Below are 14,807 nucleotides of genomic sequence, written 5' to 3' on the forward strand. Positions count from 1 at the left end.
TGACAATTATATGCTTTATGACAGATCGGTTGAGACTGATTTATGTCTCCTCTCAAACAAGACCTCCTATGTAAATTTGTACTGCTGTGATCTATCATCAGTCGCTGTATATTTGTGTCGCTTAATTATTCACATTAAACTAGTTATTTTCACATTTAGTTTACTGCCCCACAAAATTGATGAAGCCTATTACCGTACTTTTCTCCCCCCTTCAGAGTCCAAAAAAAATGATGGAAGGGTAATGCATATTTATCACCATAAAGGGTTCTTCTCCATTAATCCTTTGTCACATTTCTATCAGCCTCCTGGAGAAACAGCTGAAGTCACCCATTGCGCATTTGTACAAGTGATTAAGGCTGCGGTGTAAACTTCTGAACACTTTGCTAGCATCCACTGTAGAAATATGAATCTGTCACCTCTCCCTTGAAGCGGAATTTCAGCAGGCTTAGCGAATGATTGGTATTTAAAAGGGGACCCTGTTTACACTAGTTCTTAGCCCTGGAGTGAAAATAAACCATGTACATCCCACTTCACCTGGAGGCTCAGAGGGAATTATAATTGTATAGGAATGCATTAATGACAGAGTGATGTTATGCCTAGATGGTATCAGTTTGTTAGCAGCAACATTTAACATAACATCAAGGCTCGTTGACATTAATGCTTCAGATTGAGTCCTGCATATCATTTCTGCAATGATTTCCTACCAGGCCAAAGCAAGCTGTAGACAATACAAGATTCATTATGCAATTGCAACTCAGCTCACAGTCTTCACTCTGGTGATGCCTGTTCTCTTGTATCAAACTTGAGCATCTTTTACATTACCAAGTCTTGTGCAATGACTATACTGATGAAGGATTTGATCCATCCATAAAGTCATCCAATGGCTTAGCAGAGCTGGATTTGCAAGAACAGAGGTTTTACGCAGGATTTCAGGAATTTTAAGAGTGAATGCCTAAAGGAAAGAGCATAGTGACCAAGTCTGACAAATAAGTTTGGAGAACAAGCAGACATCCACCACGACAAGAGACGTGGTTGCATATATCCAAGCTAATTTATGTTATTTGGATGTGATTGAATGGGACCATGCAATTATTTGTAAAAGATGATGAAGGATACTGAAGTGCTCAGATAAGTATATGGAGCATGTTGTACATGACAAAGACAACTCTCATTGATGTACAATGCTACTGCGTCATTCTCTTTCAATCAGGTGGAGTCAGTGGAAGATGGATATTTTCAATATGTTAGTAATATACTACTTGGTAATAGACCACAAAGTAAAGTATTGTCAAGGTTTTGTTCTTTTAATAACATTACCTGTAAGATAGTCAAGACTTTCGAGTATTTTTTTCTCTCTCGCAAAATCCAGGGTAAAATGTTCAAAGGCTTCATTCAAATTAATATCTGGGATTAGAACTTGAGACGATGCTGTGGCCATGGCAACCCTACAAAATAACACACAAAATATGATGAAGAACTACAGTATATAATATTAAAAGCACCACTTGCAAATCAAGTTTTTTTTTGAGATACGAAAAATTGCAGAGATCTGGATCTGAAGCAAGTCTGAAGAATAATCCCGACCTGAAATATTGTCCGTCCATTTCTCTCCGCAGATGTTGTTTGACTTGCTGAGTTCTTCTAGCACTTTGATTTTTGAACAGCATAACATTGTTCCTCCAGCGGTATGAACGTTGACTTCTCTAACTTCAAATAGCCCTTGCTTTCCCTCTCTATCCCCTCCCCCTTCCCAGTTCTCCCTAGTCTTACTGTCTCCGACTACATTCTATCTTTGTCCCGCCCACTCCCTTGACATCAGTAAATTCCTTCTCTCCAGAGATGCTGCCTGTCCTGCTGAGTTACTCCAGCATTTTGTATCTGCCTTCGATTTAAACCAGCATCTGCAGTTCTTTCCTACACATAACATTTTTGGGGCCTGGTCTTTTTTGTCCTTCTCGCAATAATGAGAAAACTAACCAACAGCAATGAACTTTGAACTGGTGACATTTTTATTTGCTATTTTTCCATCTCTCGTGGACATTGATTATTTTGGAAAACAGCAATATAGAACGTACCACCTACAAGACCTATGTGGAAATGAACTAGCACAGCAAGGCACTGTCTCTGTGAATCTGAAATATTGGCAGACACCATTTTCAATGGAACATCTTATTACGGAGCACCAGCACTTGTATTCCTCTGTGGAAGTCATAATGTTCACATTGAGGTTTATAAAATATTTATAATCCCATACATAATAATCCCATACATTCTTGTTTATCCCACGATAAACCAGAAACTAGAAGCAAAGTAGAAATCAACACTAGTAAAATATAAATAAAAATGGGCATGATTAAAAGCTACTTTATTGTAACTGTTTTGAATAAATCCACAGGCATAAGGCAAAATAACTCATTTACGCACTTGATACTGTAATTGGTGCATTGCATACTGGAGGTATTAAATTCAATCATTTGAAGTCCTACCGTTGCACTAGACCACTTTTTTGTTACAGTATATGGCATAAAATCATCAGCTGAGGTATAATTCCCTCCAATAAGGAATTTAATCAGCATTGACTGCTGAGAATGCAAGAAAATTTGCAGATCTTTGAGGTCAATTCTCCAGAGCTGCTCGCATGCATAAGCAATAGAAAGATCCAGTTTACTCTGTGTTCAGTGAAGCTCTGTGCTGTAGGCATTGCCACTGCTGCAGCACAGTGGTACAATCCCTAAGTTATTGAGCTGCTGTCTGCTTAATTTAGTCAAATATGAACTGTTCAACTTTCTCGAGAAGTTGCCACAAAAAACAAAGATTCACATTTTTAAATGAGCATTTCGACTGCTGATTCTATTAAGGATATCTTCAACTTGGAACGGTCCACTATAAACATTCTTTATTGCAGTTGGTATTGATACTGCAGTACACTTGATGTGGAGTGCCCTGTAATGCACTACATTTCTATAACCATTTTAACTTGCAGTTTAATGTGTGGGTTTTTTTGATGACTCGATGCAGAAACCTGCTTACATTGTACAAGTGGGTTCTGTGTTTTTCACCAAAGTAATCCGACTCACAATGAAAGGACTCACTATTTCTATGGGCTGAGCCACTGGCATTAACAATTAATACTAATGCTAGTGATACCTCTCCTGAAATTGCTCAACTTTGCTTTATTTAGAGAAACAGCATAGATATAGGCCCTTCCGTCCACTGAGTCCCCACCAACCACGATCACCCGTACACTAGTTCTATCCTACACATTGGGGACAATTTATAGAAGCCAATTAACCTGCAAACCTGGATGTCTTTGGGATGTGAGAGAAAAATAGAGAACCCGGAGAAAAAGCCACATGGTCACAGGAAGAGCATACAAACCCCGTACACAGAGCACACATTGTCATGATCGAACCTCGATCTCTGGCACTGTACGTCAGGTACTCTACCGCTGTACCACCTTGCCTGGCTTTGTGGTAAGGATCATTGAAATTCCAATATTGAACCTCTGATACTTTCCCTGTGTAATTAGAGTATTCGGAGATAGTCGGAAGTGTCACTCCCTAAAACTAAATGTGAACTTTAAATGGTGATAAGACTCAGTGGTAAATTTCATTGGCAAGGCTAAGGTAATTAAATAGATTACGTGTGTGATCATGCCACTCCGCCACCTCTAATTCTTGATCTGAATATTGTGGTCTTGACAATGTTCAGAAAAGGCAAACTTTATTCAAACAAGACAACATCTTGGGTTGCATGCACTCTCCGAGTTTTTCAAAAGAGAAGAATCAGCTGAAGAATGATATTATTGGCCTGCGGACACTTGTGAAACAAAATCTCAACCAGTGGGAAGGAATGAACTAAAAATAAAGGGATCATTGATAAACTTGTTATAATAGCAGGGCATTTACTTTTGCTGTCGAAGAATTAAAGTTGATTATGTTGCTTTTCATGTTCTCTCATCAGTTAAATGCTTATCTTTCCTAATATAATAATCTATCAGTTGATTATTATAAAGTCCCAAAAAGGTTACTTCATATTCTGAATTTCATTTTATAACCTTCTGCAGAATCATGAGGTAGTTTATATTGTCATTAATTGAGTCCTTCAAGATCAATCTTGTTTGGAATTCTTCCAACAGCTCAATGGCTCTGCATTGCTAAGTCGGGATCTGAGCCAAATGTAGTCACTGCCTAGGGATCGGATCAATCTTTGACCTGACCAGAATAAACTGGCCTAATTTGGGATCGGATTATAAATGTTGTGATCGACACCGACACTCTTCAGCTGAGGTAGGTAAGTTCTGAGCAAGGGTTTCTTCTGATTATATTCAGTTGATTTGGGGAAAGTTGGTGCAATGTTAGTTTCTATGCTAATGCACCCCAAGGAGAATTCAGCCAATTGTAACTCTCTATTTATGCTGATACTTAAGTGGATATGGGAAAACTAGTAAGATAAATTATCCTTTGTAATAACTATGGGGAGTTGCTTTTTTTGTTTAATATTTTCACTCCATCTTACATCGGTGAAGGGCAGCACAGTGGCGCAGAGGTAGAGTTGCTGCCTTACAGCGCCAGAAACCCGGGTTCGATCCTGCCTACGGGTGCTGTCTGTACGGAATTTGTACATTCCCCCCTTGACCACCTGGGTTTTCTTTGGGTGCTCCTGTTTCCTCCCACACTCCAAAGACGTACAGGTTTGTGGGTTAATTGACAGGTGAAAAAAATGGTAAATTGGCCCTAGTGTGTAGGATTTTGCTCGTGTACGGGTATCGCTGGTCGGAGCGGACACAGTGGGCCGAAGGGCCTGTTTCCACTCTGTACCTCTAGACAAAACTAAACTAAACATGATCTACATCCAATGTTTTCAGTAAAGTTCGGCTCACCTTTCTGTTACATTTTTTGCTGTTTGCAAGAAACGCGCATGATCGTTTTCCTTGAGGCTTTGTTCCGCTTGACTGATGAGTGACCCTGACCGCTCCAAGCACTGTCGGCAGTTTGCTATTTGCTGTGCTAGTTTCCTCAACTTCATAACCTTGAAGGGGATCAGATAGAAGGAAAATAAATACAAGATTAGAAGGCAAACAGACAGAGTCATTCATCAAGACATATAACCTGCTTCTGAAGAAACCACACAGCGCTCTATTCATATTCTGATTGCTGATGTTGAAAGTCCATTTGTTATAAAACCACAGGAGCATGAATTCAAATTCTGCATGCTCAAATTTTATAGTCATTAAAATGTTTGAATTGGAAATCAATGGGTCATTGAAAGTTCTGTCTGTTGATTGTAAATGGGAAATATAAATTCATGGGTTCTGCAATAGATCAAATTATATGTTAGGTTAAAAGTCAGTACAATTAGTCGATATTTCTACACTCGGAAGAGGTGTTTTAAAGGAATTTTGTCAGAATTGACATTTCTGAGTAAACAGTGTTTACTCTACTCTATGCCCCCCTACTTGTATCAATCAATTTGTTAGAAATCTCTCAGGTCTTTCATATGAAAACAAAAGGTTTGGAAGTTAAGCAATTCTAGCAATGAGTGAGCAATTTTGGAGAGGGAGAAAATAATCTGGTGGATTATCCTCTAGAATAATTGTATTAATAATCAGTAGGATTATTTTCCTACAATAAAGAATTGCAATTAAAAAGGACTAAACAGCTGACCTAGCCACAAAATGACACAGACAGCTGAACAAACCCATGGAAAGATAAGATCTTATTGTCTGAGTTCACTGCAGTGACAAACTTCAAATCAAATAGTTCTTAAATTATTGTCTTTTTGTGGTACACCAGCAGTGGTTATTGTTCTTCAATGATTGATTCTTGGGCTCAGGGGAATGCTTCAGCAAGTCAAAGATTCTTTTTAAACACTATTGTTGAAGCAATTGCTTCTTTATTGCATTAACCAACCCCTTCATTATGGGATAACTATTGATTATTGTAGAAATGAAAACTCCAGTGCAGTATGTTAAATCCCTGCTGGTAGTTTGGAATCTGTACACTGAAGACTGGAATGAACCAATATCACATGTTGCAATACAGTCAGTTCAGTAGAAAGATGCCAATTAGGTTTTGTGTTTGGGAACAGTAAATTATATCCTTATATTTCAGATACACAGTGGGCACAATGTTAGCTAGAAGAGTGGCTGCTGAAAATCTCCAGTGACCCAATTCAGTTCTGCCTGAGTGGAGTTTGCACGTGGTGATCCGGTTTAGTTCCATAATCCAAAGATGTGCACGGGTAGATTAATTGGCCATGCAAATTGCTGCTCATGTGTCGGTGAGCAAGACAATCTGGGGCAATGGATGAGGGAATGTGTGAGAATAATATGGGATTGCTGTAGGATCAGTGTAAATGGATGCTTGAGGTTTGGCGTGGACTCAATGGGTTAAAGGAACTGTTTCTATGCTGTTTGACCTCTGTGACTTCCGATTAAAGAGATGCTGCCAAGCCCAGGATGATGCTGGAATTGTAAGTCACTGCTCACTTCCTTAAAAATAATGATGTCCACCCCATCTCTATCAGTAGGGAAGCAAAAAACTCTCCTTAATGTGTGGATGCAATAACAGTGCCAGATTTGATCCCTGCTCTATGCTAAATTAACCGTGGATCCATAGCCAAAATATTTAATGATTGATTAAAACTCTGAAGATTAGTTCGGTCAGGAAATTTGGTTTAATGGATATAACTTTTGAGTAAGAACTAACAATTGGTTACATATAAATAGTGGAATAGATACTGTATGTGACGAGGCCATACTTTTGACGTGCAGCTTTCTTGATATTCAGCCTGTCATTCAACAGTTCTGCTTAAAGTTTGGAGAAAAGAACAAAGCCAAAAATGCTCCTTGCATACTTCAGACGATCGCTCAAATTTATCCCGAGTAGATTTTGCTCCACTTACTACACTGCAACCGTGTGCTGATTTGAAGCATGTCGTTTTCAACCGCAGAAATAAATAGCCTGGATACTAACAGCTTGATCTTTGGCACATTTATTTGGGCTATTTACACAGACAAAAGCTTACCTTTCCTTCTTTTATTTTCACTGCAATTATCTGCTTCCTTTGTCTGATAATGTCCATCAGCTCATCGCATTCCTCTTTCAGTTTGTTCTCTTGTATTGCAGTGGTTACCTGTCAACAGATATCAATCAATAAAACGCTTATCTTCCATTCTTACACAAATCATTGACTTGCAGTCTGATATTTCCAGCCTTGGTTCAAGCTTAGAGGTAACGGAAGTAGATCAATAACCATTGCTATATCTATTACCCAGCACTTACGTTATTCTTTACATATTGTCCGTGTATTGTTCCTTTAAGTATGATGAAACATCAGCACTTTGTTGTATGTGATTCAGCTCCATACTACTTGGAGCACAGTACCCACTTACAATCCACCAAGATCACTGGTTTAAATATCTGTTTCTGTACAATGATTATGAAACTTTGCTACCATTTTTTTGGCAACATCTCTCAAGCCTGTGGCTGCCACCACATGGAAGATCAAGGGCAGAAAGTGAAACAGGACATCATTTTTCTCCTTTAAGCCAAAATTAAAATGGTTGCTTGAACACTGAGCCAAAATCTGGGAAGCTCCTGCCAAACTCCGCTGCAAATTTAGCTTTCACCACACACCATGAAGTAGTGGTGCAAGATGACTCATCACAACCTTGTTAGTGACCATCAGTAATAGGAATAAATGAAGCCTGAATGAATGGTAAAAACAGTTAGGGCTGGGTAGCATTCGTACTGAACATCTCTGCGCAGAAAGCATAACATTGAGCGAGAAACAAAAGGCTGGAACATTCAATGGGTCAGGCAGCATCCGTGGAGGGAATGGACAGATGATATTTCAGAAAGCGAGGTAGGGGTGGGAAATGTATGGCAGGTGATAAGTAGATGTAGATGAGACGGCAATTGGCAGAAGGGTCACAGAGGCCAGAAGTGAAGGAGATGGGTGTTTAAGATGGTGGGAGAAATACATGCGCACTGGGCAGGATGTGGGAGCAAGGGAAAGAGGGAGGTGGGGGATGGAGGGTATTATCTGAAATTGGATAATTCAATGTTCCGAACATTGGGTTGCGAGCAGAATATGAGGTGCTGTTGCTCCACTTTGCATGTTGCCTCACTCAGGCAATGGAGGTCAAACACAGAATTCTCAACATTTCAAGTAATAGAAACATAGAAAATAGGTGCAAGAGGAGGCCATTCGGTCCTTCGAGACAGCACCGCCATTCATTGTGATCATGGCTGATCGTCCCCAATCAATAACCCGATAGAAACATAGAAAATAGGTGCAGGAGGAGGCCATTCGGCCTCCCCATCCCCACTCTTTCCCCTGCTATCCTACTAGCCCAACTTTCTCCTCTTCCGTATAGTTATTTCCCATCACCAAGACCCATTTTCCCCTTAATCCCACCTATCTCCCTCTCCCTCAGCCTCGCTCCCCTAATCATCCCCTTCTATCCATATTCCTTCCTCTGGCTTTACATTTCACACCTCATCTTCTTCGCTTGTCTGATTGTCTGAATAGTTTCTCCCCTCAATGGTATCCACCTCTTAATTGCCAGGCTTTGCCCCCACTCAAACCTCTCCTTTGCCAGCTTTCTCGCCCCAACTCTATCAGTCTGGAAAAGGGTCCCAGCCCAAAACATCTTCTGACATTCCCTCTACAGACGCTGCACGACCCGTTGAGTTCCTTCAGCCTTTGTTTTTTTGCTCAAGCTGCCAGCATCGATAGTTCCTTGTGTCTGCATAAAATTCCTTGACATGTCCCTTACTTCTTCTGGTGAATACCGTACAAGTATTGAGTTCAGTTGTAGCATACAGTAAATAAAAATGTGCCAAGTGTTATATCTTTCTCCTGTATCAATGGGATAATAAATAATTTCCTATTATACCCATTCTGTGCCCCGAGGGAGATAGATTTAGGGATGTAAATTGTGCCACTCGTGTGCTGCAACTATATGTATACCAGGAATTGGATTATAAACTATTAAAATCTATCGCAAGTAACATCCTTGTACGATGTCTACCTGAGAAGAGAAAGTGTTCAAACTTTACATATAAATTGATTTTTTTTACCTCCAGAATTGAATGAATTTGCAACAATCCCACAAGCTAGCTATTATTTATATCATGTATATATTTATATCATGGTATATGGACACATTTATCTGTTTTGTAGTAAATGCCTACTATTTTCTGTGTGCTTAAGCAAAGCAAGAATTTCATTGTCCTATACAGGGACACATGACAATAAACTCACTTGAACTTGAACTTATTTGCCTTGTGTACTGACTTGCATTGGACAAATGATGTAATTATCAAATTGGCCAGTTCATCACATGCTGCAATCTTGCAATGACCTCTGAATTTCACCTATCTATATTTTACAAGATGCTAGTATGTAGCCAAGTTGAATAGTTGCTAGTGAGCATAATTTAATTGAGAAGCTATCACAATGTACTGCAGGGGTCATGGTGAATCGAGGCAACTTGGCATAGCAACGTTTGTATGGTATCTAGTGCTAACTTACAGATCATTCATTAAAATCCTGATATGGTGAAATAGAATCTAATAATTTTCTTGTGGTTTGCATTGGATAGGTGATCACAAATTCCAGTAGTATAATGCAATCCACAACATCGCTGCCTTCTTTACATTAAAAAAAATGTTGATGCTTTGTTATCAGTTCTAAATGTCTTATTACTCCTGAGAATCCAGAGGAGATACTGCTTCATTACTCCATAGTTGGCCTGTCATTGTCTTTCTGAAAAGCAAATTCCTCTTTTTGGACCTCAAACACTGTAATTCCCAGCCTAACCTCAGACACGTAACTGGACACATGGTTTTCACTACCATAATCCCAAATCTGCCCCAAGGCAGTCCCACCAGTTGAGATAACGTTTCTTCCTTCAAAAGCTCCTGCCAGAGCAAGAGACTGTGGCAGCAAACTCATGCTTTACAAGTGACTTTGGGCTATCACCTATTTTATGTACAATACTCATACACAGGTTCCTGATTATAATACGTGTTCCACTTTGAAATAATGCTACTCTCTGGTTATCTGAACAGCACTGGTTGAACACACATTTTCATGTAATGAAACATTTCAAGGACTCAACATGTATATATTTTCACCCAGGCCATAATCTATTCTTTTTTGGATTATTGGAGAAAATAAAATTGGCTACGAACCAGTCCCTGTTCCATGCCACAAATGGAAATCCAATGAAGGATCCAATGTGATCCCTCCTCAAAATAAATATTCCCTCCAAACCCAGTGCAAGGTCAATGCATGAAGAATAATAACCTGGCACATGGAGAATTATTTTAGCTTTGGATTTTGCCTTTTGAAAGGATGTAGAGTGATATGGAGATAACAAGAATCCCTGGAGTATTATTTGGTATATATTTTGAGATGTGCCATAGAGTGACACATTGAGGAAACAACCCCTTTGTCCCAACATGTCCGTAAAGCCCAAGACGCTCCATCCAAGCTCTGGCCCATATTCCTCTAAACTGTTTCTATCCAAGTACCTGTCCAAATGTCTTTTAAGTGTCAACGGTGGCGCAGCGGTAGAGTTTCTGCCTTACAACGCTTGCAGCGCCGAAAACCCGGGTACGATCCCGACTATGGGTGCTCTCTATACTGAGTTTATACGTTCTCCCCGTGGCCTGCGTGGGTTTTCTCTGAGATCTTCGGTTTCCTCCAACACTCCAAAGCCCTACAGTTATGTGGGTTAATTGGCTTGGTGTATGTGCAAATTGTCCCTGGTGTGTGTAGGATAGTGTTAATGTGCGGGAATTGCTGGTCAGCACGGACTCGGTGGGCCGAAGGGCCTGTTTCAGTGCAACATCTCGAAACTAAACCAAAAAAATAGCAACTCCTCAAACAAATATTCTTGCATAGAGGCAGTTCACATCCCATATTAGTTAATTCAAGAAGAACGCTATTCTTTAATCCATTAAAGTATGAATCTTTATATTAACGAATGGGAGTTGTTTTCTTTTTGCAGCAATATCAGCATGTTCAGGTAACACATGTTGCTGTGGAAATTACATCATAATTTCTCATGGTTAAAGACTGAGAGAAACTAAGTGTCATCCACTTTCTCCTGAAGGCTTTGCTCTTTGTAAAAAGCTGCCATAGGGTTGTTAGTTTATTAGCCTCAGTAGGCGTTGCACATGCCCTCGCCGAGATAGGAAAGGAAAAATACTAAGGCAGGCTGGCACAGGTGGACAGGCCTTAGCTGGACACCAGATGTTCTGACTTTGACAAGGGAGGGGGGATGCAAGGAAAATAGCCCCAGGCAGAAAAGAGCAAGTGCCTGGAAGAGGTATAGCAGAAAACAATGTTGGTATTTAACTAAATAATTGTTTGCATGTACACAACCAAAACTGGAAAAGTAAGAAGTTCCCCTTCCACAAAATTAATATAAATAGAGTGGGTTTGGGGGTTGAGAAGATAAGTCACAATAAAAAGATTATTTTATTAAAATTAAAAGCCCAGACATTTCTCAGCAATAGAGTGAACCACAACAGTTAGCTATAAACCTCAGCAGGCCAATTTATTTTGTGAACTCTGCTGTCAGAAATATTTATGACAGTTACAGTAAAATGGAAGTAGTCTCATTTATCCATTCTGCAAGCTCTGAGCTGCGTGACTTTTCAATTTCTTTCCCAGATTTGGTTTGCAGTTTCTCTGTCAAATTCAGATTTCTTTTTTCAATTGCACACTTTATTCAATATTTTTGTTCTGGGAAGAAGAATCAGTCTTCATGTATTCATAATGTTATTACAAATCTATGCCGTGATTGAATTACCCTGATGTCTTTTTTAATATTGCACAGAAAATCAAAGAGGGGACTTTATAACATTTTTGGCAAAGAAAATGATTCAGAGGTAATAGGTCCAAGATATAACATAGTATATGAAATGGTCTTGACACTAGAATTACGTTAAAATCATTTTGGTTCAAGATGCATCGTTAAAATCGTTGCGTGAAATATTTTTATTTAACGATTTTTAAAAATGTATTCTAAACTCACGCATAGCGTGCGTTAGATAAAGGATGCTGCTTCCTTGAGGGTTTTTTTTTATCCTGGGGAGCATGATATAAAAATAAAGCACCCTTTGCACTGCCCCATCATACATTCTCAATCAGCAGAGGGAGACGGCATTTTCATCCCTCAGCCTGTTTGGACTAAATCCAATTCCAAGATTCCAGATGTGCTTTTATCAATTGCACCGTTACTTCTGAATGAGCATGTCGGAAATAAAGAGATCAGGGGTTACCCTTTTATAAATACCACGATGATGGTGTCTATCACAATACTACATTCCTAAGGGTCTTACTGTCTGTTTGTCTCACAGCCAAACCACTGTCAACAATATTGTGACAACTTGTTCCCAGCCTTGCTGTAAGCTTCCGAAGACTACAAAAGTACCAATTAGAATTACTTTATTTTCGATGGAAATTACGCAGCTCAGAAATTTGGCAGAACCTCTCGGGAAGGAAACTATTAATGGGAAGAACAGGACAAATGTTGTGTGGACAGGTGGAGTAGGCTACAAAAAGACATGGGTTGCTGGTGCTGCTACTGTTTGTTTACTCTAGAATAAAAATAAATAATGGTCAATTTATTTAGAATTTGAGAATGTACTGGCAGGTTTGCTGGATTTATCTGTAATTTCTGAATGTTTTACTGCCACTGTTAACCAAAGATCCTATAGCAAGCAAGATAGATCACTCCTTCTAAATGCAATGGGCTGACGTGTAGTACGCAACGGAGTGGAACGTGGGCCTTTTTTTCATCCATTTCAGTAACCCGACCCGATCCGACTCGCAGTGTGATCAACGTTGCGGGGGAACAGTTTGTGTTAATAAATTATAATTCTGAAAATGAGGAGAAGATTTTTCCCAAATAACTTTTATTTTACGAGGATTTTTCCATAACCGGCTTCCGTCTCTGCACTAGTGATCTCTGCACTAGTGATCCGCTATGGGATCTTTGGTGCGGAGACGGAAGCCGGTTACAGAAATGGGGCCTAAAATTACCCATAAATCAGCCCATGACCATACGTCTTTTTCGTCGAGTAATCTATCTTGCTTGCTATAGGATCTTTGCTGTTAACGTAAGAAACTGGAAGTGATGCCCACAAATATTAAGTGGATTCACCTCCATTATGCTAAATTATATAAACTAAGGTGAACATTAACGGGCCAAGGACTAACAACAGGAAGGAGTAGCAGTTAATTTAATAAGTTGCCTCTCGGTGTGTCACGTCAGATGAAGTAATGAAAGAGAATGTGCATTTTTATTGGACTGCCTTGTATTACAAATATCTAAAGTAATTTATACACAGTAAATTTATTATAAGTGTACTGAGCTGCAATTTAAAAAAAAAGTAAATATGGTCACTATTTTCCATACAGAAAGATTCTGCAAACAAAAATGAAACGATAGACATTTCATCATTTTTGAATGTGAGAAAAGTATTATTTGGAGCATTAGCATATATCCATAGGTGGTTGAAGATAGTAAATACCTGAACTAAATCGAGCAGATGGGCTGCTGGCTTAATAGCTCATGCAAGGGAAACACCTTATTCACCTTCATCGGTGTTGTGTTATAGTCAATGTTTGAAATTTTGTCCTGGAGTCAGGTTTAGAATGCACAGACTGACTCAGTGATTATAGTAGTGAGAAATGAAGCCTGGTTGAAATCTCAGTCTTTAAATATACCAATGCAGGAGTTGAAGATGATAAAAAGATAGTTGTAATTAGTTGGAGCTTTTCAGTTTCCTGCAGTGCTTTATAAATTCATTTGGGTTCCATGTTCACTGCAACTTCTTCAAATTGTGTTTACAGGCTGCTAAGAACACTATGGGGAGATTTCAACCCTTATATTTTATACTGGAGGTTGCATTAGTATTTAATAGATGATTTAGGTGATCTAACATTACATTATGTAATGAAAATAAAATTCAATTAGGATTTGTTCTGTTGTTATAGATTGTGGAGGAAAGAGGGCTTGTGTGGGATTCTGGCCATAGTCATGCAGCACAGTAACAGGCCCTTCAGCCCAACCCTCACGTGGCAAATAAGCTGGTACCATTTGCCCACAGTTGACCCATATTCCTCTAAACCTTTTCTATCTATGTATCTGTCTAAGTGTCTTTTAAATGCTGTTATAATACCTCCCTCAACTACCTCCTCTGACAGTTTGTTCCATATATCTACCATTCTCAACTGAAAAAGTTGCCCTATGGTTCCTATGAAATCTTTCTCCTCCTACCTTAAACGTATGTCCTCTGGTTCTCGATTCCTCTACCCTAGGTAAAAGAGTGTGCATTCACTCTATCTATTCCCCTCATGGTTTTATACACCTCAGTAATATCTCCCTTCAGCCTCCTGTGCTCCAAGCCTGCCCAACCTTTCCCTATGACTCAGTCCCTCAAATCCTGGTGGAGTAACATAGCAATTTGGAAAAAATAAATTCTCCAGAAACCATTGAAATTTTTGCCTCACCCAATAAACCCATCTGTCAAATGGCAAGTGTGCGTGTACTGGTTTTTGACACTCTCCCAAGTATATCGTATTGTTTTTACGTTATGTTATTTTGATCATTTTCTTACCATGAAGCAATCATAAACACAACATATTATATCAAATAGATAATATGTTGAAGGGATCCAGCGAGCTGCTTGTTATTCGACACATATGTAATGCAAAAGTTTCAAAGTTTTTCTGGAGAATTCTTTTATTACAATTGCTAATTTAAAAAAGTTTTACCC

General features: G+C 39.2%; 1 protein-coding gene across 5 annotated transcripts in view; it reads right to left on the reverse strand.

Annotated features, from left to right (window-relative positions):
• The window catches only part of mid2 (midline 2), a 192,220-nt gene that overhangs the window by 21,506 nt on the left and 155,907 nt on the right, over window positions 1–14,807 (reverse strand). For all 5 annotated transcript variants that reach the window (XM_033030584.1, XM_033030587.1, XM_033030583.1 and 2 more), the window contains exons 4-6: window positions 7,030–7,137; window positions 4,883–5,031; window positions 1,318–1,445 (exon numbers count right to left, since the gene is read on the reverse strand). In XM_033030584.1, coding sequence (XP_032886475.1) covers window positions 1,318–1,445; window positions 4,883–5,031; window positions 7,030–7,137 — 385 coding nt within the window. The remainder of the gene's footprint in view (window positions 1–1,317; window positions 1,446–4,882; window positions 5,032–7,029; window positions 7,138–14,807) is intronic.

The sequence above is a fragment of the Amblyraja radiata genome, chromosome 12 (genome assembly GCF_010909765.2).
Source record: "Amblyraja radiata isolate CabotCenter1 chromosome 12, sAmbRad1.1.pri, whole genome shotgun sequence".
Lineage (NCBI taxonomy): Eukaryota > Metazoa > Chordata > Chondrichthyes > Rajiformes > Rajidae > Amblyraja > Amblyraja radiata.